Source organism: Microcebus murinus, chromosome 13 (genome assembly GCF_040939455.1).
Source record: "Microcebus murinus isolate Inina chromosome 13, M.murinus_Inina_mat1.0, whole genome shotgun sequence".
Lineage (NCBI taxonomy): Eukaryota > Metazoa > Chordata > Mammalia > Primates > Cheirogaleidae > Microcebus > Microcebus murinus.
In genome coordinates this window covers 36,622,733-36,645,784 of record NC_134116.1, presented here as the reverse complement: position 1 = coordinate 36,645,784, position 23,052 = coordinate 36,622,733, and the positions used below count along the sequence as shown (strand labels likewise).

At 37.2% G+C, this 23,052-nt stretch overlaps 1 protein-coding gene across 2 annotated transcripts; it reads right to left on the bottom strand.

The window, feature by feature from the left end:
- Positions 1–1,748: 1,748 nt before the first annotated feature.
- FBXL3 (F-box and leucine rich repeat protein 3) lies at positions 1,749–21,807 on the bottom strand. Of its 2 annotated transcripts, none has more exons than XM_012737075.2 (5): positions 21,441–21,807; positions 16,035–16,383; positions 13,994–14,116; positions 11,014–11,185; positions 1,749–4,309 (listed from the first exon to the last, which is right to left on the bottom strand). In XM_012737075.2, the coding sequence occupies exons 2-5, from the start codon at positions 16,380–16,382 to the stop codon at positions 3,666–3,668; spliced, it is 1,287 nt and encodes a 428-aa protein (XP_012592529.1). In that variant the 5' UTR covers position 16,383; positions 21,441–21,807; the 3' UTR covers positions 1,749–3,665. The 2 variants fall into 2 exon arrangements, with proteins under 2 accessions (XP_012592529.1, XP_012592530.1); XM_012737076.2 differs by having other exon boundaries at positions 21,626–21,807.
- Positions 21,808–23,052: the final 1,245 nt, after the last annotated feature.

Below are 23,052 nucleotides of genomic sequence, written 5' to 3'. Positions count from 1 at the left end.
TGCCCTTTGTGCAATATAACCTAATATGATTTAAATTAACCATAACATAAATGTTGTATCTATTTTGTTGTTATAAATGTATAAAGTTTCCTCTTAAGAGAAACCATTTTGTTGATTATATTAGGGCCTTAGAATAAGAATAAATGATATATCCTCTCTCAGTCTGGCTCAGTATTAGGTAAGTACACAAAGTATATTTTTGCAGATAGAGCAAAACAGTCAAAAGGTGAAAATAACCACTAAACTTTAAATTTTGGAACCCTCAATATTGGCTTTTTAAAAATAGGAAAGAAAAGTTTTATAGTCTGCTCTGGTAGCACTTAATGAATCATCTGGAACTATAGTTCATTAAAGACTATTTTTTAAATAAATTCTTGGCATATTATACTAATGTTCCAAATCCACATACATATTTTCCCCTGCTCACAAAGGCAAATGGATTGGCCAGCTTGTTCCCAGCTACCTCCTCATATTTACCCTTTATTGTCCAAATAGTTTCCTGCTCTTCAAACCTTTCCTTCTAGATTTTTCTCTCCCCTATTAAAAATAAGTTAGTGTATTACTTATCCTTTTATTAGACTGAATGATAAACTCTTTGTTCACTTTCAGAGTAAAAAGCCTTTATGTCCTTTTTTAAAGTTGGGTGGCAGCAAGCAGGTGGAATTTTCCTGACTGCTTGGTAACATTAACCACTTTGGTATGGCGCTCACCAGCCACGAAACCTTGCCCACAGCCAGCACTCATAGTCTGCACGATAGTTTGTGCTGTGCATTGATGACGAATCCGTTTTGCTCTTGTGATGAGGAAAGCTTCAAAGCACTGAAAGCTTGTTTTACTTTACAGGCGGCTTTACTTGTAATGTAAATCAGAATAGGTAACATATACATATATGTTTTTATTACATTTCTAAATGTTCACAATTTTGATAAATGAAAAATGAGACAAGTCATATCACAGCTGTGGGCTAAAGTCGACGCTCAGCTGTGCGCGTTTGTCTGTTGGCTATCAACTATAGTCTATAGTCACGCTCATACTGAAGCGGTTAAAACCAGCCCCACAAATAAACTGGGGTTGGAGTCTTTGTAAAGATTATTCCCATCTATGTGTGGGGTAGAGATTTATAGCCTCCTAAAGGACCTAGTTTAGTTTTTATCTTTCTTCACACCAGCCCCTTCCTTCTAACCTTAGCTTTTCCATCAAATAAAAAAATTATTAGAAGTAATTTAATCATGCCTTTTCCCAATATTGTTAAAAGAAGCCATATTACCAAGGTAAACTGAAGTTATTTTCTGAAATCCAGTAAGACAGGAGATGAAAATAATTTCAGCAGTTTAAAAACTATTGATTTAGGTAAGGGCATTTCTCTGTAAAGGCTAGCTGTGCTCAAGGACAGAGTTAGAATTCTGTTAATGTGTTTTATTAGTTCGCATTCTCAATGCAGAAAGGACCTATTCCTTATTTTTAATTTAACCATTTTCTGTATAAAATTTTAAATATAAATTTGTTTCATGATAGACTTTTAATTTCCTATTTCTTTAGGCATCAAAGGTTATTTCAAGATCAGATTCCATGTGCCTAACTAACCTTGTGTCTTCAAAAAAGCCAGCCTACCATAAACATTGTTTAATATTAAGTATTCTATCCATCAAATAATGGATTTGAAACCAAATCCATAAAGTTTTAAGTTTAACTAGTTTGAAAATCAAGTATGTATGGGTAGTTTTAAGAAAGTATAACATACAACAAACAGCATTAGTAACTATTTTTATTCTCAAATTGATAAAAGCATTTAACATATACTTTACAATATAAACAAATTAAGTGCTATACATTTTGCTTATAAAGTGATTTAAAGTATTTCAAGCATTATATAATTCAATTTGTACAAAAAGTAAATTTCCAAATAAAGCTTTGGTTAGTAGAACTGATTATGTACTGTCAAATCCATTTTCCAGAGTTGTTCAAGAAAAAAACTCCATCCATCAGCACAGGTGTTTCTCATACAATCAAAGCTTTTTACTATTTGGAAAGGGGAAATATTACAGTAATTGCTTTTAGTTCTCAAGTCTGGATCAGCCTTTTTTCTTCTCATTAATATGTGGCTGCAGGGTAGAACACCATCACTTTTGAAAAACAAATTATGTATAAAATCATTTTTTTACTTTATTCTTAGGAGGGTCTATTTTAAAAATAGATTAGATCTGTAAGACTGTTAGCTTCCATAACTACTGAGATACTTTTTAAAAGTCATACTACTGAAGAGAGCCATTTCAAGCATTAAGGTATTCCACTGGGGGTAAATCACTTCTAATTTCCCTTAGGAGGATAATATCTACTAGCACTAGTGGCCAGAACCAAAGTTTATATAACTAAATGTATAAGCCCCAAACTTAACATTTTTACAGATTCTACAGTGTATGGATTACCTTTATTCATATGAAAGTAATATAAAATGCTGCCTAACTTAAATAATATATCAGTTTAACCAAATTAACAATCACAAAACTATAGACATTTTCCTATTAAAATTTTCCAGTTCACTGAGCAGTATTTACTCAAAATTGATTATGAACTTAAATATATCCTCTTGTTTACAGTTTATGCTGAACTGTACACTGGTGGCTCCTTTTATGGTTTCTTAAAATTCTACTTACATAACTATGTAATTCCAAAATGGAAAAATGAGCCATCACTAAAATTTATTGGAGACTAATATTCTTTCATGGAGACAATTTATAAACATTTTAGACCTCTATCTTTATTTCAATTTGGCTTTTTTAAATACATAAGCTTTTCATTTTGATTATTTAATACTTCAAAGCTAGTTTAAACAAAGACTGACAAAACCAAGGAGAACTGTTAAAGCATTCCTTACTTTACATACAATGCCTCAAGTGCCACATACATAGTTAACATATCACAAAAAAAGAATATGGTTTAGCAGATTACAGAGCAAATCTAAAAATTTATACAAAGCTAACCACTGCCTCCCTTCTCTATTCCATTTATTGTCTTATAATTTGATCTTGGCTCTGTGTATAATCCTTCTATAATAACCACTGTGTGACATTTATCAGTTTTCTGTGTTTATCAGTGTTCCAATTACTTATATATACCTCTTTTTCTTTAAACTGCTATGTAACATTTGAGAACATTCATCTAATCTTTTCATTAGATATGATATACCCTACATTTTTCTTACAAAATGCTCACTTTCCTGAGCTATATTAAACACCTTATAACAGGTGTATGTATAACTGAAGACCCTAAAATGTCAAGTTTACATTTTAAAAAATGCATAGAGAACATTTCAGAAAACCTATTAGTACTCATGTCTTGGGTATTATAATATAGAGGTTTTGTTTCATTCAGACTACAAACTATTTAATCTTTATAACTGGTTATTACTTTCACATTGGAACCACATTTTTAAAAAAATTTTCAGATATTTGATTGCTATTAGGCTAAAGAAACAAATGGAGTTTTCTGACCAAAAATGATTCAAGGGTCTTCCAATAAATGACCCTTATATACTCACTGAAGATATCAAATTTCTGTGCCACAAAATAGAATTATATAAGAACTACAGCAAGTAAATTTTTATTATAATACATCTGCTTGAAGTTAAGGTGCAATTATTCATTATGCCCTATATCATGCAGTCTTCACCAAGTGGGCATCATGTCTGGAAACCACACCCTACCAAGATGCTTGGACACTTCCCAATGAATCTGCTCCAAACTATACTTTTGGTCAGGAATTAATACTTCTTCCATAATGGATAACTGAGATAGGCGGCCACCGCACATCTTCACAAACTCAACAAAGGCACTACATGAGACTTCACATTCCCCTAGTCCAATAGCTGACAAATTTTTGCAACGTTCTGCAATGCGAATCAACTCTTCATCAAGTGGCCGTAATCCATTAGCACACACTACTAATTCAACTAGTCTAGGGCAAGTCATTCCCACACGGCCAAGCACATCTTTGCTTACTGATCTCCCGAAGTAAAGATGGGTGGCAGGTATTTCATAACGAAAAAATGGGTCAAATTCCTCTTCATATAAAAAAAAATACATCACTAAGTTCACTTTGGGTGAATGTCTGATGAAAGCATCCCAGCTGCTCTTCTGAATAGTATGGAAGTGTGTCTGTCCAGGATTCTCACTGACTATATCAATGCGCAAATGTTCTAATCGAACATGTTTTTCAGAAGACAAAGCAAGTAGCAACTCATCGCTTAATAAGTGGTAGTTCAGGGCTAGTTCTCGTAAGCCATGACATTGATCAGCCACACAAAGGATACCTTGGAAGAAAGAGAAAAAAAACCTAATTATTTACAAGATTTTGTACAAATTCATCTCAAAAATTCAATCAAGTATATGTCGCATATGCTGTTTTATGACAGTCTTATAAGTTAAAAAAAAGTACATGTTGCACAAAATTTTGCCATATTTGCCTTACCACAAAACTATACAATTTAAAATGTACTTATATAGTTGAATTAGCAGAAGAAAAGTCACATTTTAAATTTTATTTTATTTCTTTCTCTTTTTTTTTTTTTGAGACAGAGTCTTACTCTGCTGCCCGGGCTAGAGTGGGTGCCATGGCATCAGCCTACCTCACGGTAACCTCAAACTCCTGGGCTCAAGCAATCCTTCCTTCTCAGCCTCCCAAGTAGCTGGGACTACATGCATGCACCACCGTGCTTGGCTAATTTTTTTAATATATTTTTAGTTGTCCTGCTAATTTCTTTCTATTTTTAGCAGAGACGGGGTCTCACTCTTGCTCAGGCTGGTCTCGAACTCCTGACCTCAAAGGATTCTCCAGCCTCACCCTCCCAGAGTGCTAGGATTACAGGCATGAGCCATTGCACTTACCCTTAAATTATTTTTTCTATAAGAAAATGAAACCAATTCTAAATCCAATACCTCAAAAAGAAATAAAGCTCACTTATCAACTCAACAATAAATAACTCACTCATTTTAGAAATATACTATGACTAAGGTTTATCCCAGTAATGCATAATGCCATAATTTAAAAAAAAAATTGTTACCAACATTAGGTTGGTAATAGGTTAAGCAAGAAATACATGATCACCACAGAAGAGGCCAAAGGATGTTTTCTGAAATTCAAAACCTAATCCTAATAGAAATAGGGTAAGGCATAACCATATAAAACTATGACTTATTTAACTAAATGCAACATTTACTAAACAAAGATTTCCATCAAATGATCAGAGTCTAACTGCTAATGGTATATAATAAACATACCAAATTTCTAAGAAAATATACCAAGATATCTACAACTACATAAATGAATCAAAGATAACCACCCAATTCACATCAGTGGAAATACACCATATGACTTTTGAAGCTATAACATACCCAGAAAGCAGTTCCTTAAATAGTTCCCTATACCTATGGCACCATGCTTCACAACTAAAACTATCATCCTAGTAACACATGACTTTACCAAAGGTCAGTATTTGATCTCCAAAGTAGCCTTTTATAAGAATTCTGCCCCAAAGAGGCACCTATACTATCTGATAAATAAGTCACTCAATCCATTTCCGTCTTATGTTTAGAAACAGGGATAGGAGGAAAACATAGACCATATTTTTATCTATTTACTGTACAATGATGATATGCCAGGGACTACATATGTTATCTCACAAATACTCAAAAAAATCTGGAAAACTAGATATTATTTCTATGTTGAAGTAGAGGCAGCCAGCTAAAGACAGCAAAGCTGGAATACAAACACAGGCCAAGTTCATGTACTCTTAAGTTCATGTACTTAACTACTGCTTAAGAAATGAAAAGACAGAGGCCATCAGTAAGCTAAAACTTCCTAGCAGGGGGAGAAGAAAGGCAATATAATCAGAGAAGAGACAAACTGAACCACCACAATGAGTCACCAGAAGGAGTAATGGACATGTGTGCCTCCCTATTCAGCCATCACAAAGTTTCTGTTCTCCACAAGATATGTATGTACTTTGAAATATACTTTGATCACTCAAGGTAACCTAAGCACATCTCTGTTCTTTGCAATCTCAAAAAGTTTGATATGTTAAATAAAAAGAAAGCAAACAATGGGAAATGGTAATTAAAAATGCAAATAAAAGAAACCTTGAGATATCATTTAATAACTACTAAAGCCGTTATGATAGGCATACTTGTAAAAATGGCCCTCACGATTCCATGACCTAATGCCTGGCATCTATGAGAATGTGATAAGGTATCTTACCCATGATTATGTTATATGGCATAGCTGGCCATAAGATAAAGAGATTATCTGGGTGGTCCTAATATAATCACATGACCCCCTTAAAAGCAGAGTTTTCTCTGTCTGCTTGCAGTAAAGGAAGTCAAAAAGATTCAAAATGCAAACAGGACTTAAGTTATTGCTTGCTTTAAGATGGAGGGGACCAAAAAAGAAAGAATGTAGGTGGCCTCTAAGAGCAGAGAGAGACCTCCAAGCACCTGCTTGCTGAGAGCTAATAGTGTCTTACAGCCACAAAAAACTGAATTCAGCCAACAAACTTAATGAGTGTGAAAGTGGATTCTTCTCTAGAGCCTCCAAATAAAAGCCCAGCCTGCCTGACACTCTGACTTCAGCCTTTTAAGATCCTGAGCAGAGAAGCCAGTTGAGCCATACCTACAGCTCTAACCTACAGAACTGTGGGGCTAATAAACAGGTGTTGGTATAAGCTGCTACATTTGTAGTTGTTAGTTACACAACAATAGAAAACTAATAAGTAGTTAGAAGTGTTTAAATACAAAGGTAAAATAAAACTAGTGAACTATTACAATTCAATAAAAAAGACAAATAACCTGATTAAAAATAGGCAAATTATCTGAGTAGACATTTCTCCAAAGATACACAAACAGCCAATAGGCACATGAAAAGATATTCAACATCATTAGTCATCAAAAAAATGTAAATCAAAACCATGAGATACTAGTTCACACCCACTACTAGGATGGCTATAATAAAAAGACAAATAACAAGTGTTAGTGAGGATATGGAAAAGTTACAACCTTCATACACTGCTAGTAGGAATGTAAAATGGTGTAGCTGCTTTGGAAAACAGTTTGGTGCAGCTCCTCAAATGGGTAAATGGAGTTACTGTATGATCCAGCAATTCTACTACTAGAAATTTACCCAAGAGAAATTAAACCTTATGTGCACACAAAAACTTGTATATGAATGTTCACAGCAGAATTATTCATAATAGTCAAAAGGTGGAAACAACTCATCAGCTGATAAATAGATAAAAGATATATATAAAACAATAGAATATTATTTGGAGATAAAAAGAAATGAAGTTCTGATACAACATGGATGAACCCTGAAAATGCTAAGTGAAAGAAGCCAGACACAAAAGATCATATATGGTATGATTCCATTTATATGAAATGTCCAGGACAGGCAATTCTGAAGAGACAGATAATAGATTAGTTGTTGCCTAGGACTGGCTGGGATGGGGATTTTAGTGGGCAATATCCAAGGTGTATGTGGTTTCTTTTTGGGATAATGAAAATGTTCTAAAATTGATTGTGGTAATCAATGCACTACTCTGTCAATATACTAAAAGTCAATAAATTGTACACTTAAAATGAGAATTGTATGGTATATGAATTATATTTAAATAAAGCTGTTACAAAATTGGTGTATTACTGATGGTATAAATTTATGCAACTCATTTGGAGAAAAACTACGGCAAGAACTATAAAAAAGATTCAGACACTGTGACTTAAGAATTTGTCTTAATGAAGAAATTAATAGCACATTGCTATGAGTGAAAACAGTTAATGTTTTTTAATTACAGCAAAAAAGTAGAAACAAGTTAAACATACAACCTTAAAAGAACAATAATGCAAATGTTGTTTTATCAATAAGGTAGAATACTAAGTGACTAAATGTTCATCAGTTTAAGCTGATAATGAGTGTCTTGTATGTCAAACACTAGTGCTAGGATGGTAAAACTATAGGAGAAACAAGATATCCTTATCGTAATAGGAGATAGCAAATTATTAAACAAGGGAATCAGAAAAGATGTACCAGAACACAGTGAGACCTAAAAAATTAGGAAGATCAAAGTAGGACAAAAGGAGACTGGAGAAGGGAAGAGAATAGTATTTCCTGTATGAATATCCAGACATGGAAGAAAACACAAACATTCCAAAAACTGAAGGAGCTCAAAACACAGTATGCAAGTAAGAAAATAAAAAAGATGATGCCCAATAGATATGTAAAGGCCAGATCATCCTGGACCTTGTAAGTTAAGTAAGAAGTTTGATTGTTCTCTAAAGCACATGAGAAGTTTTAAAGGAAAGTGGAGAAACATAAATTTACATTTCAGAAAGATTATTCTGGCTGTACATGGAAATCAGATTACTGAAGAGCAAGGCTGCAAATCAGGAAATTAGTTAAGAAGGTAGTGCACAAAGATTATGGTGGTCTGGACTAGAGTAGTCAGGGTAGAGATGGACAAAGGTAAAGACCCAAGGCATATATTGGTGGGGTGGCCAGACCTCAGTGACTTAAGGGATGTAGAAAGAATGGGTAGGAGGAATCAGGGATATCTATCAGATCCCTGACAACTAAATGGAGGTACCATTCGCTGAGATAATAAAAAGGGAAGAGCAAGAGATTTAGAAAGGGATAAGGGAAGTTCTTTAGTCTCAAGTACTAGTGAGATATTCTACAGCACTGGGCTGTTGGCAGTTCAACATATAGCTCTGGAGTTCCAGAGACACCAAAATTAGGAGGTAATAGCATACAGAACGTAACTGAAGCCATAGAAGATGATAACACTGCTCAGAATTTACAGAGTACAACAAAAATGTAGCCAGTACAGAATACAGTGAAACACTAAAATTTAAAGAATGAAAAAAGAAACAATCAGAGAGGAAGGAGGAAAATCAGGAGTATGCTATCAAAAAACAACAGTCACTAGTGTCAAATGGTGCCTAGAGGTCCAGTTATGGACAATTATAACAACTACACAAAATGGAAAAAGTGTGATAAATGTTTGGTGAATAAAGTAGAATAGAAAATTGCCCATCATTTCAAATTAGAGAAAGAAACTGTTCAAATATGCAAAATATATATAGAAAACATGTAGATCTGTTATATTTTCAATTAAAATCTTCTGTGGTTATACTCTTCAATTAAAAAATATTACAAGTGTTCTTTCTCTTCCCTTCCCTTCCCTTCCTGCATAAATAGTCCAAAAGTCATTAGGTGGGACCAAGCAAGCTTATAGTACACTATCAGAAGTGAGGTGTATATTTAATAAAAATAAATGAACGTGGGACATGCCAGGATAAAGAGAATAATAAGCTCACAGTTTCACAGAGAACAAAGGACCCAAAGGCTCTCACAGTGTGTGGCAAATGCTATCAATTAGGTTCAGAAAGCTACAGAAATACACAAGTGGAGGATGGAAACCAGAAAGGAGGAGGGAGATCAAAACAAGTTAACACCTGAGCTGAATTCTGAAGCCTGGGATGGAGTTAGATGAAGATGTAAAAAAAAATTTAGAAAGCATTCCACGGGGTACAGTGCACTAACCACACACAAAGGTAAAAACTGTAGTTCTATGGGGCTCAAATAAAAGCTACCCATGAGTGAGTAGCAAAACAAGATTAAATAGATAGGTAGAGGTCAAGATACAAAGGACCTCATATACTATGAAGCCAGGTGGCATGGACCTTACTCTCATAGCAGACCAATACAATAAATAGTAAAACGTGATTAGGGTCATATAGGAAGTTAACTGCCAAAACGTATTCTTAACTTCTATTTTATAATACCTTCAATGACAATCTGTAAATGGCAGAGAAGGCTAGGAAAATACAACAGTATACTCAGCCATTCCTGTCACCAAGACCCTCCTTGTGGGAGACTTGGGGAGAATAAACAAGCAATCTCCATCCAAGAGGGTATAATTTCCTTGGAGAAAGGCCAGGTTTTAGTTATGGCAAGAAGGTAGGAAGTGTTTCTGTAAAGAGATCAAAGATTTAACATCATCCCTTAAAGCAGCAGTCTCCAACCTTTTTGCTACCAGGGACCAGTTTCATGGAAGACAATTTTTCCATGGGGGGGGGAAGGGTAGAGCTCTAACAGTGATGCCGGCCCACTTTCTAACAGGCCATAGACCATTTCTGGGCCATGGCCCTGGGGCTGGGGGCTGCAGCCTTCAAGAACAGGGTTCCGTTGGGGGAGGGGGAAAAGGGCATTTATTGAAACCTTAAAATCTGTACCCCCATCACATGCTGAAATAAAAAAAAAAAGAATAGGGTTCCCAAATAACACAGCTAAAGTACTGGTAAAGATGTCAATAGCGGCAGGAGTCAGGAATGAAAGCAGCAGAAAGTATCGTGAAATTTGGGTTTATAATTATTTTTCAATACAAACCATCTGGAATTTAAATAATCTCAGATGAATAACGTAGTAATGCTCAGATAATTCTAAACAAGAGAAGAAAAAGAATATTTATCATGCTATCCCAAATTTGATGGGCTCTCAGCTCCAAAATTCAATCTTAGGAATAGCATTACCTTGTAGAATATAAGGCAACCACTTAAGTACAACTCTTCTACCTCTACATAGCGAGAAGCAAAACAATTATGTAATTGGTCTAACTCAAAATCTGCCCTGTTAGCTCAACCACAATTAGAAAAAATTCTATTTTATCTGACTGGGCACTTCAGACAGACATCATAATTGTCCCTTCCTCTTTTTTTTCTAATTTATTCATTTGATAGCACATGCCATACACAAATTGCCAAATAAGATTAGAAAATAAGCTGAAAGTCTGTGTCTAGGCTAGTTAACACTACTATGCTATTGTATTACATAAAATATTTTTAATCAAAAGAGATGAAATAGTCATATTAACTAAACCACCTTCAACGTTAATGATCATAGTTGTTCTTAATTTGACAAACACATCAATACATTTTACTAAACTGTGTCTGGTGAAAAAACACAAAATACCTGCTGGAGAGACGTGAGGACAGCTGCTCATTTTCAGCAACTTAAGTGTGTCACTGTTGTTGGCCACTAGTACTTTGAGGGATGGATCATCTACTGGAGTATCATCTATCTTAAGTGAGGACAGGGATTTAGAGTTTACAAACACAACTGTCAGTGCAGAGATGAAGTGAGACTGAAAAGAAAAAAGGAAAAAAAAACCACCATTGTTTCAATTTTTAGAAATGAGAATTGAAGGGTTTAAATATAATACTAGATATGCTTCATCTGAACCCTAATGATATATTTCATAACTGTTTCAGGGATAGCACACCTTCACTCTGTTGTTGAGAAATATGCTAAAAAGAGATGACTATCTGCCATCTTTGAGGACAGCCTTTTTACCTGTGGAAGAAAAACTGATTTCAAACCATTTCAAATCTCAGGATAAGTGGCCCTAAATCACAGCAACCATTGCCAAGTAAAAAGAGAAATTCTGACACCCAGGGTGAGAATGAATACCTCTCAGACATTTCATTTTACCACATCTGGAAACCCTATTCTGGTGTTCTGGAAAAACAAACTGCATTTTTTCTGTTTGACAGTTATGACCATTTAAATAGTAATAACTATAAACACAAACATTAAAAATTAATATATCAATTCAAAAGCTATGAAAGGCTCATTGGGAACATGGAAGCTCATAAAAACTTTGATTCTAAAACAGTCAAAATCATATTTAAATACAATTCCAAATGTAAAACTCCCAAATGTTACACTATAGTGTTTTCAATTTTCTATTTTATTTTAATATATTTTATTGACAAATGTACCAATGAGTATCATTCAATGTATCACATACACATAAGCATCTGCTGGACACAGAATCTTACCTAAAGGAACCACTGTAGAGAAACAGGAATTAAAGCATGCTCAAAGTATGCAACTCTGAATCACACTTAAGCAGCTATATAACCAATGGGTTAAGAATCCAGGGAAGCAAAAAAACAAAGGCCAATACATATGCTTTAACACATTCTTCTACATAACCAACTTCACTCTCTACTTAACTTTATAAATTCTCTAAAGCAGTGAAAAAGGATGAGGGCAGGCTAACAGCCAAGAAAGTATAATGAAACATTACCTTTTTGGTCACATTCCCTAAATTTACTTTTTCCCAACTGTGATTAAGTAACTGGTTAACTACTTAAATTTTGATTATTTAACTACTTAAATGATAACATCTTTTGCCTAATATTTTCATATCAAACTCAATTATATTTTGTACAATCACATTTCTTCACTAGTATGCTCATGACTGCATCACTGACATCTTTCCCCATTTCTCCAATTTAGCTCTAGTCAAATAGATTTACTTCTATGTTCTCTTCAGTTCTCTCAGGATTTCCAAACTATAGCAACACCCTATTTCAATCTCCTACAAAAGCCATAAAAATAAAACAAAAAAGGAGAACAATAGGAGCATCCTAGACCCATTTAATAAGGAAAGCAGTCTTAGCTGCATCAATATTTCCTAATTAGTATGCACAGCAATACCCCTGAGTAATAAGATCAAAAGGAAATTATGTTCAACATATCTTTTAATGTGGTATATCTTTTTTTTTTTTTTTTTGAGACAGAGTCTCACTCTGTTGCTCTGACTTGAGTGCCATGGCATCAGCCTATCTCACAGCAACCTCAAAGTCCTGGACTCAGGCTATCCGCCTGCCTCAGCCTCCAGAGTAGCTGGGTCTACAGGCATGCGCCACCATGCCCCACTAATTTTTTCTATATATTTTTAGTTGTCCAATTAATTTCTTTCTATTTTTAGTAGAGATGGGGTCTTGCTCTTGCTCAAGCTGGTCTTGAACTCCTGAGATCGAAGGATTCTCCTGCCTCAGCCTCCCAGAGTGTTAGGATTACAGGCGTGAGCCACCACGCCCGTCCTAAGGTGGTATATCTTATATATACCATATGTGTGATAGGTATATTTGTTTTAACTATGGTGGGTACATTGAAAATTCAATTCAGAACATTTCATTCCCCCATGAAGCTTGAAGATGATACTATTATTCTATGTAACTATTTCTTAGAGCAAGGTCTTTGAACCATCTTAATCAGAATCACCTGGACTGCTTGCAGATCAAACATCCTGGCCGCAAGGAAAAAATTGTTTTTTCTAGTGTGACAGTCAGTGTGTTAAAAGGGTGTCTGTAGTTTAGTTTTCTGTATTATTGAATATTAACCTACTGAACATTAGCTAACATCCTCAAGGGCCTTTATCAATTGCCTTTCTAAAACTGCATCCTTATTTTTCAAGAGAAGACTAATTATGTATAGGATAATGTTAGAATATATGTATGAATATAAAGTTAATTCTTCACCAAAAATTGTAGTCTTGAAATAAAATCTATAAATTAATCTAAACTGTACTAATTTTGCTCAAGAATAAATCTTATAAGTAAGCTATACCTGTTCTCAATACTGGCAGTCTCCACTTTTGATTCTAACTTCACCAATCTGTTCTGAGAGCCCAAAAGGAGCATCTATTGTGTGTCTTTTTTCTAATATGCTTGTTTCCAAATTTTACTTACATACTTTCTTTTAGCACTTCCTATAGAATCCTCTGTAAATTCATTTATCCTTTAACTCTACCAATGAAGAAGTACAAGGTGACTAATAAAAGAAAAGCTGGCCAGGCATGGTGGCATGTTGGGAGGCTGAGGCAGGAGAATCACTTGAGCCCAGAAGTTCAAGGCTACAGTGAGCTATGACTGTGCCACTGTATTCCAGCCTGGGTGAAAGAGTAAGACTATCTCAATAAAAGAAAAAAAAAATAGGAAAACCTTTTTAAAAAATACTATCTCTTAAGCATTCTAAATGGTAACTGTTTTCCATCATGTATATATACTATTTTTCTTATACTCTCATTGTCAATACAAAAACAGGGTAGGCTTTCCCTGGATTTCTTAGTAACAGATGATAAAACAAAACCAGCAGATACCTTTGGTAAATCCATAAAGCTTGGTCGAGCAGTTGAAATAAGTCCAAGTGTTTTTAAAGAGCAGTTCACAAGTTGTGATAATATATCACAAGCTGCTTCAGCTGATTCTTTGCTGCTGTCCACCTTCAAAAAGAAAACACCATTTACCCATGCACATATTTACTTGTCTTTGTGCACATCCTAATTTTATAAAAGCAAGAAACATAGTTAATTTATTTCATTATAACTTAAAGAATATTTATTATTTCAATCATTCACCCTCATCTACAACTTGAGCCTTTTCTGAGTCTCTTTGAAAAATTATAAGAGCAATTGTCAAGACAGCTTTCATTATAATAAAATACATATTTAATGTTGAAAGAACTTGGCTTTTGCATTGTTTTATTCCAAAATGACTGTATAAACTAATGGAGTAAATCAATTATAGTCTTTGAAAAATAATTATATATTTGGTAGTGGATCAAATGATAATAATGTAAATACAGGGTGCCCCAAAAATCTCCCTACAAAGGAAAAACTTTGTAATGAATACTTTGTAAATAAAGGTACATTTAGCTACAATTTCATATATTCCCTATGTATGGCAACTTTTGGGACACCCTGTATAGTTCCTACCACACACAGATTTACTCAGAACGTTCAGGTGAGTCACAACCTAGGATTCGTCATTAATGTTAGTAATAGAAAGAAAAATGCAAAGTAAAATGAGAAATTCCAACCAGTCAGGCATGCAAATCTGAACCAAATAAGATGTATATTCTTCTACATAGACATTTTCTGGGGTTAGGGTAATATGGCCAAACTCCTCAATGATTCAAGAAGAAGCCCTTCTATCAAAAAGTTTAGTTGTTCCCTGGGCTAAAAAGCATCTTAGAATAGTTAAAAGTAACATCATTACTTTAACTTTCAAATTCATGTACATTATTTTAAACCAAAAATGTTAAAAGCTAGTTGTAAAACTAATGTTACTAATTTATACTACAGTTTCAGAGCTGTTTATATGTGGTCCCATGACCAGCAGCATCAACATTACCTAGGAACTTGTTAGACATGCATATTCTCATGCCCAACCCAGATCATCTGAATCAGAGACTGTGGGGGTGAGACTCAGCAGTCCTTAGGTTTACAAGTCCTCCAGGTGATTCTGATGCACACAGAGCTTGAGAACCATTGTTCTACACTAATAATTCTGACTACAAATCTCTTTGGCCCATAGTCAGTGATGACTTACATATTATCAAAAGAACCCAAAAGAATTCTGTGATATGCCTCTTTTTGTAAATTATTTCCTCAGGAAAATAAACAACCCCTAATAAAAATGTTAAACTTATAGCACAAATGGTTTTATGAGGGTTATATAAGTTGTATACATCTGAATTGTGTTAGAGGGCTGTAAAAGAGAAATAAAGATGACTGGCCAATCTACTGGATTGGATTGACCTTTAAGACCTATCAGATGATAGACCCCATTTCATTTATCTCATCACTGCATGATTTCTGATACCTTTCCTCCAGCACAGAAAAGAAACAAACAGTTCTCTTTGGCATTCTTCCATGTACCCTTTTCTATTTCTCTCTAAATAAAACCTTTTATGCAAGTTTCTATGTTTCCTTTTTACTTAAAGGTCTCATATTGAAAGGCCATCAATAAACAATACTCGGTGCCTGTTAGACAGAAATAGTAATTAAGTTCCACTCAATTATAATCTCCCCAATTTTTATTTACTTTATCAAATATTTCTTTTCCTCATATTTGTTCACAATAATTCAATGTAACTATAGCCTTGGTCAATGAGCTATGTTTATTTAGTGGATGCTTTTGCTCTTTTAAGAATTAATAATTATAATATAATGGAGCAATTTAGCTCCATCAATCAGCACAATATTTTGTGACAGCTTGTAAGGCATGCAATAATTCTAAATTTTTAAGCACTTTCCCTAAATAGACAAATATTTTAGAGACATGAAAGATACACTGGCTTAGGACAAAAAAAGCCACTAAAAATGACTTAGTTTTTAAAAGAAGGATTTAAAATATTACCTTGAAGCTGACATATTGTAGATGGTTTGAATGTCTTTTAATAATCTGTTTGATCAGCTCTGGATGTGTAGCTTTCAAATACGATGTAGCTGGTTGATTCAGTTCAAATTCAAAACACCTCCACAAGTCAGGCATGTGAAATACCTGGTTCCAGTTGCGGCAAACTTGTGAAGCATGAGCCCGGTCGAGAAGAGGCAAATACTTAAATATTTGGAGAATAATATCCTGAAGGAGATTACCCCAATCACAAGTCTGAGAATGCTCATTTGTAGTCCTCAGTTTCTTGGATTTCTCTGCAGTACCTTCTTCTGATGAATTACAGCCACTATCTCTTCCTCCTCGTTTCATCCTATTCAGAAAAATGCATCATTTTTTTTTTCATTCTACGTAACTTTTGAATAGAAATAAATTCAAAATTCATACTTCTATCATTAGGATGTGAATATGTATTTAGATATACAAACCAATACATAGGAAGAACTGGATAAACAATTGAAGGAGAAGAATATCCAAACAAATTATAATAAAAAATGATGATAAAGACCAATTATGATTTAAAAATGCTACACATTTTTTGCAGGTATTTTTAAATATCTGCATTTACACTGTACTACTTTGAGGAAGTTTATTGTGACTTTGAAATTAAACCAAGAATTTCTATTTCAGAAGTTATGTTCAACTAACTAAAATGAATATAAAAGAAAACCTACAGTGATACTTTCTAAAAGTTTCTTAACCACTTCAGGACCAGTGTCGACTGTAGTCAATAGCCACAGATGAATGGGCACAGCAACTTTAGCCAACAACTATGAGATGACTTTTCTAATTTTTCATTTATCAAAATAAAATTGTGAACATTTAAAAATAATGAAAACATATATGTATATGTTACCTATTCTGGTTTACATTACAAGTAAAGTTGCCTGTAAAGTAAAACAAGTTTTCAGTGCTTTAAAGCTTTCCTCATCACACAAGAGCAAAAACAGATTCATCGTCAATGCACAGCACAAACTATCGTGCAGACTATGAGTGCCGGCTGTGGGCAAGGTTTCCCGGACGGTGAGCATGGTACCCAAGTTGTTAAAAGTCATCTAGAGATATGTGTTGTATTTGAGTTCTTGAATTCAAGGCAATCCAGGGTCCCAAGAACTTCCAGAAAGGATGTGAATTAAGCAGCCAACAGATCTTCCACACTGAGTAGTCTGTAATACGTGTTACTGCCAGACATTTCCAACCTCTGCTTAAAATAAGTAAATCCACCCCTACTATGCATTGTTTGGTCTGGAATGTGGTTTCTTCTTCAAACACATCACTTACTGGTGCTCCCCAAGTTATGTTTCTGAATTACACCTATGTGGTTATTCTATGTATTCTCAATACCTTCATTCCATTTGTTTCTTTGAAAGATGTTCTTTTTATGGCAAAATAGTATGGTTAAAGAGAATGGGCTCTGGAACCAGGCTCCTTGGGTTTGAATCTTGGCTCTACCTCTCACTGGCTATATGGCTTTGAGGAAATTACTTGACTTTCCTGTGCTTCAGTTTGCAAAATGGGAATAATAAGACATCGGGTTCTTATGAGGAATAAAGCAGTATTAAAGCCTTTTTGAAAAGGGAGATGATTGTTGCAACTTCAGTACAAGAAAGCAGTCCAGTACTAAAGACATTAAAGTGTCTACATAGTAAAGTGTCTACATAGTAAAAACAGAGGTTACCAACCAAAAGGAAAAGAATGATCCTATTTTTGTTTTAAAAGTGCATGTGAAGGCTGAGGCGGGCGGATTGCTCAAGGTCAGGAGTTCAAAACCAGCCTGAGCGAGACCCCGTCTCTACCATAAAAATAGAAAGAAATTAATTGGCCAACTAATATATATAATATAAAAATCAGCCGGGCATGGTGGCTCGTGCCTGTAGTCCCAGCTACTCGGGAGGCTGAGGCAGGAGGATCGCTTGAGCCCAGGAGTTTGAGGTTGCTGTGAGCTAGGCTGATGCCACGGCACTCACTCTAGCCTAGGCAAGAAAGCGAGACTCTGTCTCAAAAAAAAAAAAAAAAAAAAAAAAAGTGCATGTGAGACAGCAAGCAAGCCTGAGCACAGTCTTGTGTTTGAGAAACACACACTGGAAGTAGATTCACTAAATTATTATAGTAAGCAACAGTGGCTGGTGGGATTACAGGTGTGTTTTTTTGTTTTTTTTTAACACATTTCTTTTAATGTCGATGCATTACATTCTAATCAGATTAAAAAAAAAAGTCTCATTTTGGCCAAACACAGTGGCTCACGCCTGTAATCCTAGCACTCTGGGAGGCCGAGGCAGATCAGTTGAAGTCAGGAGTTGAAGACCAGCCGGAGCAAGAGCAAGACCCCATCTCTACTAAAAATATAAAAAATTAGCCTGGCATTGTGGAGCATGCCTGTAGTCCCAGCTACTTAGGAGGCTAAGGCAGGAGGACCACTTGAGCTCAGAAATTTGAGGTTGCACTGAGCTATGATGACACCACTGCACTCTAGCCCAGAAGACAGAGTGAGACTCTATCTCAAAAACAAAAGAATCTTGCTTTGATTTGCTAGTTGGAAGAAAAGTATAGCAAGCCCTAAACTATACGGGGTAACTGCAGACACTCACTAGTACTCTTATTTAGAGCCTGCAATGCTTTTCTTTTGTTCCTAGAGAACAGTTCTGGCAGGATAGTGGTTTATACCTAAACTTGGAGTCATAACCTTTCAAATGGATGGCGTGTGGCTCCAATTCTCTTCTGGCATATCAGCACATAGGAATTTCTGATTCCTGTGGGATGATGGATGTGCATATGCATGACTATAAACCAAGAATGTCTCTGCAGACTTTCTCCATCCAGCAGCTAACAAAACTTATAAAAGAGGACTGGGGGCTGGAGAATAGAAAGAGAATGGCAGCGGCCATTGGACTTCATGCCATGAAAGTCAGTCCAGGAGGTCTTAGCACATGGGCAATAAACTGCCTTATTCCTCATGGCTCCTACTTCCAAGTGTGAATAAAGTGAAGTAAGATAAACACCAGTTTATCTTATCGAGCAGGGGGACAGGATGGGAGAAAACAGAATGACAGATGTGACAGCAAGAGGGTAGTTTTATGGAAGACTGCAACTTATGTATGAATCTAAAGAGTTTTCTTAAATGTGATTCAAGAAAAGGTAGTATAATCTACAGTGTAACCTTTAACATGAAAAATACTCTCCTAATAATAATGACCCACTAGAGATTAAGATAACATTGTCATTATGACCCATTTTTCTGCTTTAACTTATCCTGAAGGCTTACTTTAATGTTGGTATATAAAATTTGGGTCAAAGAACAAAGTGTTTGCCACCCAGGGCTTGTAATTTCTCTTCTGACTACCTAAAACTACTCAGAATTTTGAGATACAGAGATTCAAAAAAGAATGAAGCAGTCTTCATAATTTATACACCTTATTATAGAATGCTGATTGCCTGTTTCTGAAGAAAAGTCTTCTAAAACCAGAACTGTTCAACTTAAAGATGGAATGATTAAAGAATAAAATGGTAGCCTTATTCCCATAATCTTTGTTAATATCTTGCTGGTCATAACAACAGAAATTTTCTTTTGTATATTACAGCCCTACTTTAAATAAAGTATATTTCAATACTTCCCAAATTCAGGGGGGTAATTTGACAAATATTTTAAGAAGTATGCAAAACTAAGGTACAGTTATCTCTTGACTTAGATATAAAAAAACTATCTGATCTTCAAAGTATATTTTAAGCACTTACTAGTTTATGAGTAGTCGAACAAGTCTCTAAATTGTCATATCTAATGTAACTGTAATGTCATAATTATGGTACATTAAGCAATAGCAAATATGTATGGCCAAATTCCAATAAAGATGGCCTCTGTCCTAACCCCATTAATGCACGAAAATAAAACAGAAGTGGGCATCTAATAAAAATTTTAAATGTCAATTTTTCCAAGTTGGTAGCATTTATTCATGCAAAAATTTACACTGCTTCCAAAAGTATTTTACTAAATCTATCTGTACATGAAGCTCTGCTATAAAAAAGTTAAACAATTCAGAGCACCTGTCTGAATTGTAAATAATTTACATCAATGGACTTTGTATTTCCTACTTTTAATCAAAGTGGAAACACCTCTTATATGAACAAAAGGAGTGTGGAGAACCAAGCTACACAATAAACATCAAGGAAACTCTCTAGAATACCAAAACCTGGCCTCTTCCAGGCTCTGGTAGTTTAATTTTCTGCAATTCCAGGCCCCAAATAATGCAACTTAAGTCCCTAGAGCTTTTTGGTGAGGGACTGATATTACTACAAAGTGCCAAAAAGCAAACCAATGAGGAAAGACTATAAACTAGCTGAGCAGCACAGGGAGTTAGTGAGTTAACTAAACATTTCCATAAACTGAAAGGAGCAGTTAGATGAAGAGAGGAAGAGAACACTTAGCTGTGTGACCCTCATTGTATCAGGCACTTTTATGTACACTGGGCGTGCAGTTAATTTTAAAAGCCCATTTGTACTTAGCTCTAAAACGCTTTGGCATCACATTTCCTTTATGTTCTACTTTGACTAATATCAAAATATGCATGCTCTGGCTGAAATACAATAAAACAATAGAAAAAGGTCAACTCTCATAACTAAATGGTAAGGGAGAGCATGGTGATGAAAATTAGTCCAGTGCTCATACATGGATAACTGCGGTGGCACTTTTATAAATATTTCAAGGATAGCAGAAACTAACACTTTTTTTTCAAGTCAGTGTCTAAAAAATCTGGACCACTCCAGATTGGACAGTACTGGCAACATCAGAATAACGACCATCTCTCTCACCTCTTTCTTAGGGTGGAGATGCACACCTATTTTACTGGGCTGCTTCCTGATAGCTGCCTGCAACAGGCTGCTCATGCTGAAAGCGGGCGTAAAGCTGTTCATCACAAGTTGACCAAGTTTTCCACTTGGCTACGCGGCGGGAGTGTCCCCTCCTCCCTGCGCCACCTCCACGGATTGGCTTTCCCTAACTTAACTACCGCGCGCAACCCTCGGCAGTGCGACTTGACATCTCAGTGCCTCTCATTTCTCAGGCTACCAGCTCCGGCCTCGCTGACGCCGGAGGAGCCCCACGGTGCCTGTCACCAACCCCGGCCGAGGGTAATAAAGCCGGGCAAGAGGCGCGGCACGCGCACCACGCCTTGTTGACATGTTTTGCAGCTGGCACTGCGGGGAGACGCCCCCAAGCAGGCTCCAAGGTCTGGTGCCGCGCCCCACGCCGCGCCCGGCGCTCCCGAGGCCGGCCCGCGCGCGCCCGGGACCCCGCGCCCCCGGGCCCGCCCCCAAACGCTCGGCGGCCCCCCGGCCCCCCCGTGGCAGCAGGGCGCGGCCCTGCCCCTCCGCCGTTACCTGCTGCCGGGGGCGGCTTCCCCCACACACCACCCCGTGCTCCGAGGACGGCGGCGGCGGCCGGTCCCGCCGCTCTCACATGAGGCCCCCCGGGGCCCTTGTTCCGCGCTCCCGCCGCCGCGGCCCCCCGCGCTCCGCCCGCATCCGAGGCGCCGGTCCCGCGGCGGGCGCCAACGCGGCTCCACCTTTGCGGCTCTGGCTGCCCAAGAAGGAGCCTTCCTTCCGAGTCCCGCGCCGTCCGCCTTCTGGTACCGGGACCCGGGTCGCCGCGACAGACTTCCTCAGCGAGCTGCGGCCACCGCCAATGCCCCTGCGCCTCGGCCCACAAACCGAGTCCAAAATGGCGCCCAGGGCTCGCGGCCGCGCGCTTTCCCTGGCGCGTCTCCGCCCGAGGGGGGCGGGGCGGGGCCGCGCCCAGGCGGGAGCGCGCGCTGCGGCCGGCCCCCGCCCCGGGTTCCAGAAGGACAGTCCTCCGCCTTCCCGCTGGAGACGGGACGCCGGCTTTGAGGGGATTTTTTGTGTTGTTTTGGAGCGGAGCGTGTGAGGGCTGAACGAGCTACTTGCCGAAGAGACTCTCTGCAGCTGAAACTGGAAAGTTTAGGGAGGCGGAGCAGAAGAAAGAAAGGAGGGCGTGTCCCCGGAGGCTGCTGTAACTGGGCCGCCGGTTCCACTGGCGGGACGGTAAACAGAGGCGGCTGGCGGCGACACACCCCCTCGGGGAGGCGCGGCCCTGGGGCGGCCGCTCCCGGCGCCCTGCGACCGGCCGGGCTCGGTGCGGGCTCTGAAAGTAGACACGCAGCGTGTGCGCTCGTATGTGGTGTTTAAAACACTCCCGAGGAAATACGTCAGGATGGTGACGGTGTTAGCACTGAGATTACAGATGGTTTTTATTTTAAAATTATTTGGATTTCCTAGTTTTTCTGTTAATAAAATAATTTTTATCATCAGAGTTAGTACTTTTTAAAAACCACCTTTGCTGTGTGAAGCAGAATCCCTGAAATTTGTAAATAGCTCTCTGAAACACGATGGGGAAAGTGTGAAGGAGTAGACGGCTGTTTAAAAGAGAACCTCTGGTGAAGCCTTTCGTCAGGCAAGGCGACTTTGTGGGTTAACTGCTAGCTAGTTGACTTGTTTTAAAAGTTCGGATTTTTGGATACTGGGCTTTCTGGAGGTTAGAAACGTCGTTAGGTGCAAAAGCTAATTTGAATCACGCACCATCCGTCCCTGACCCGCAAAAAAAAGAGAGAGAGAGAGAGAGAAAGTAATTTTCCTTCTGAAGATGTCTGAAGTCTCTGACCCTTGCATAAGAGACTGGAAGGCAGTGATGCCCCATGGGGCTCTCCTTTTCCCCAAGAAATTGAGCTAGGAAGCTATATATAAAATTGCATTAAGATTCAATGTGGAGAAATGCCAGTGGTTTTTAGGGTTTTTTTGTTTTGTTTTGTTTTGTTTTTTTGAGGGCCTGGCTACCAGATCATCAAGTCAAATGTACAGTCTCTAGCAGCTTAATAATGTAGATTTACCTGAACTGCAACATTTTTTTAGATCCTTCAGTGAATGAATGATGAGGAATGATGGGATGTTGTAACAAAGGCAAGGATAATTATTGGAG

Bases quoted from the DNA above. Each gene is read 5' to 3' on its own strand.
- FBXL3 (XM_012737075.2), bottom strand. From the start codon at position 16,382: ATGAAACGAGGAGGAAGAGATAGTGGCTGTAATTCATCAGAAGAAGGT. The intron at 11,186-13,993 runs GTATCTGCTGGT...TTTTCTTTTCAG, and splicing joins GCTTTATGGATTTACCAAAG to TCTCACTTCATCTCTGCACT. The intron at 4,310-11,013 runs GTATTTTGTGTT...CTTTCTTCCAAG, and splicing joins TCCTCACGTCTCTCCAGCAG to GTATCCTTTGTGTGGCTGAT.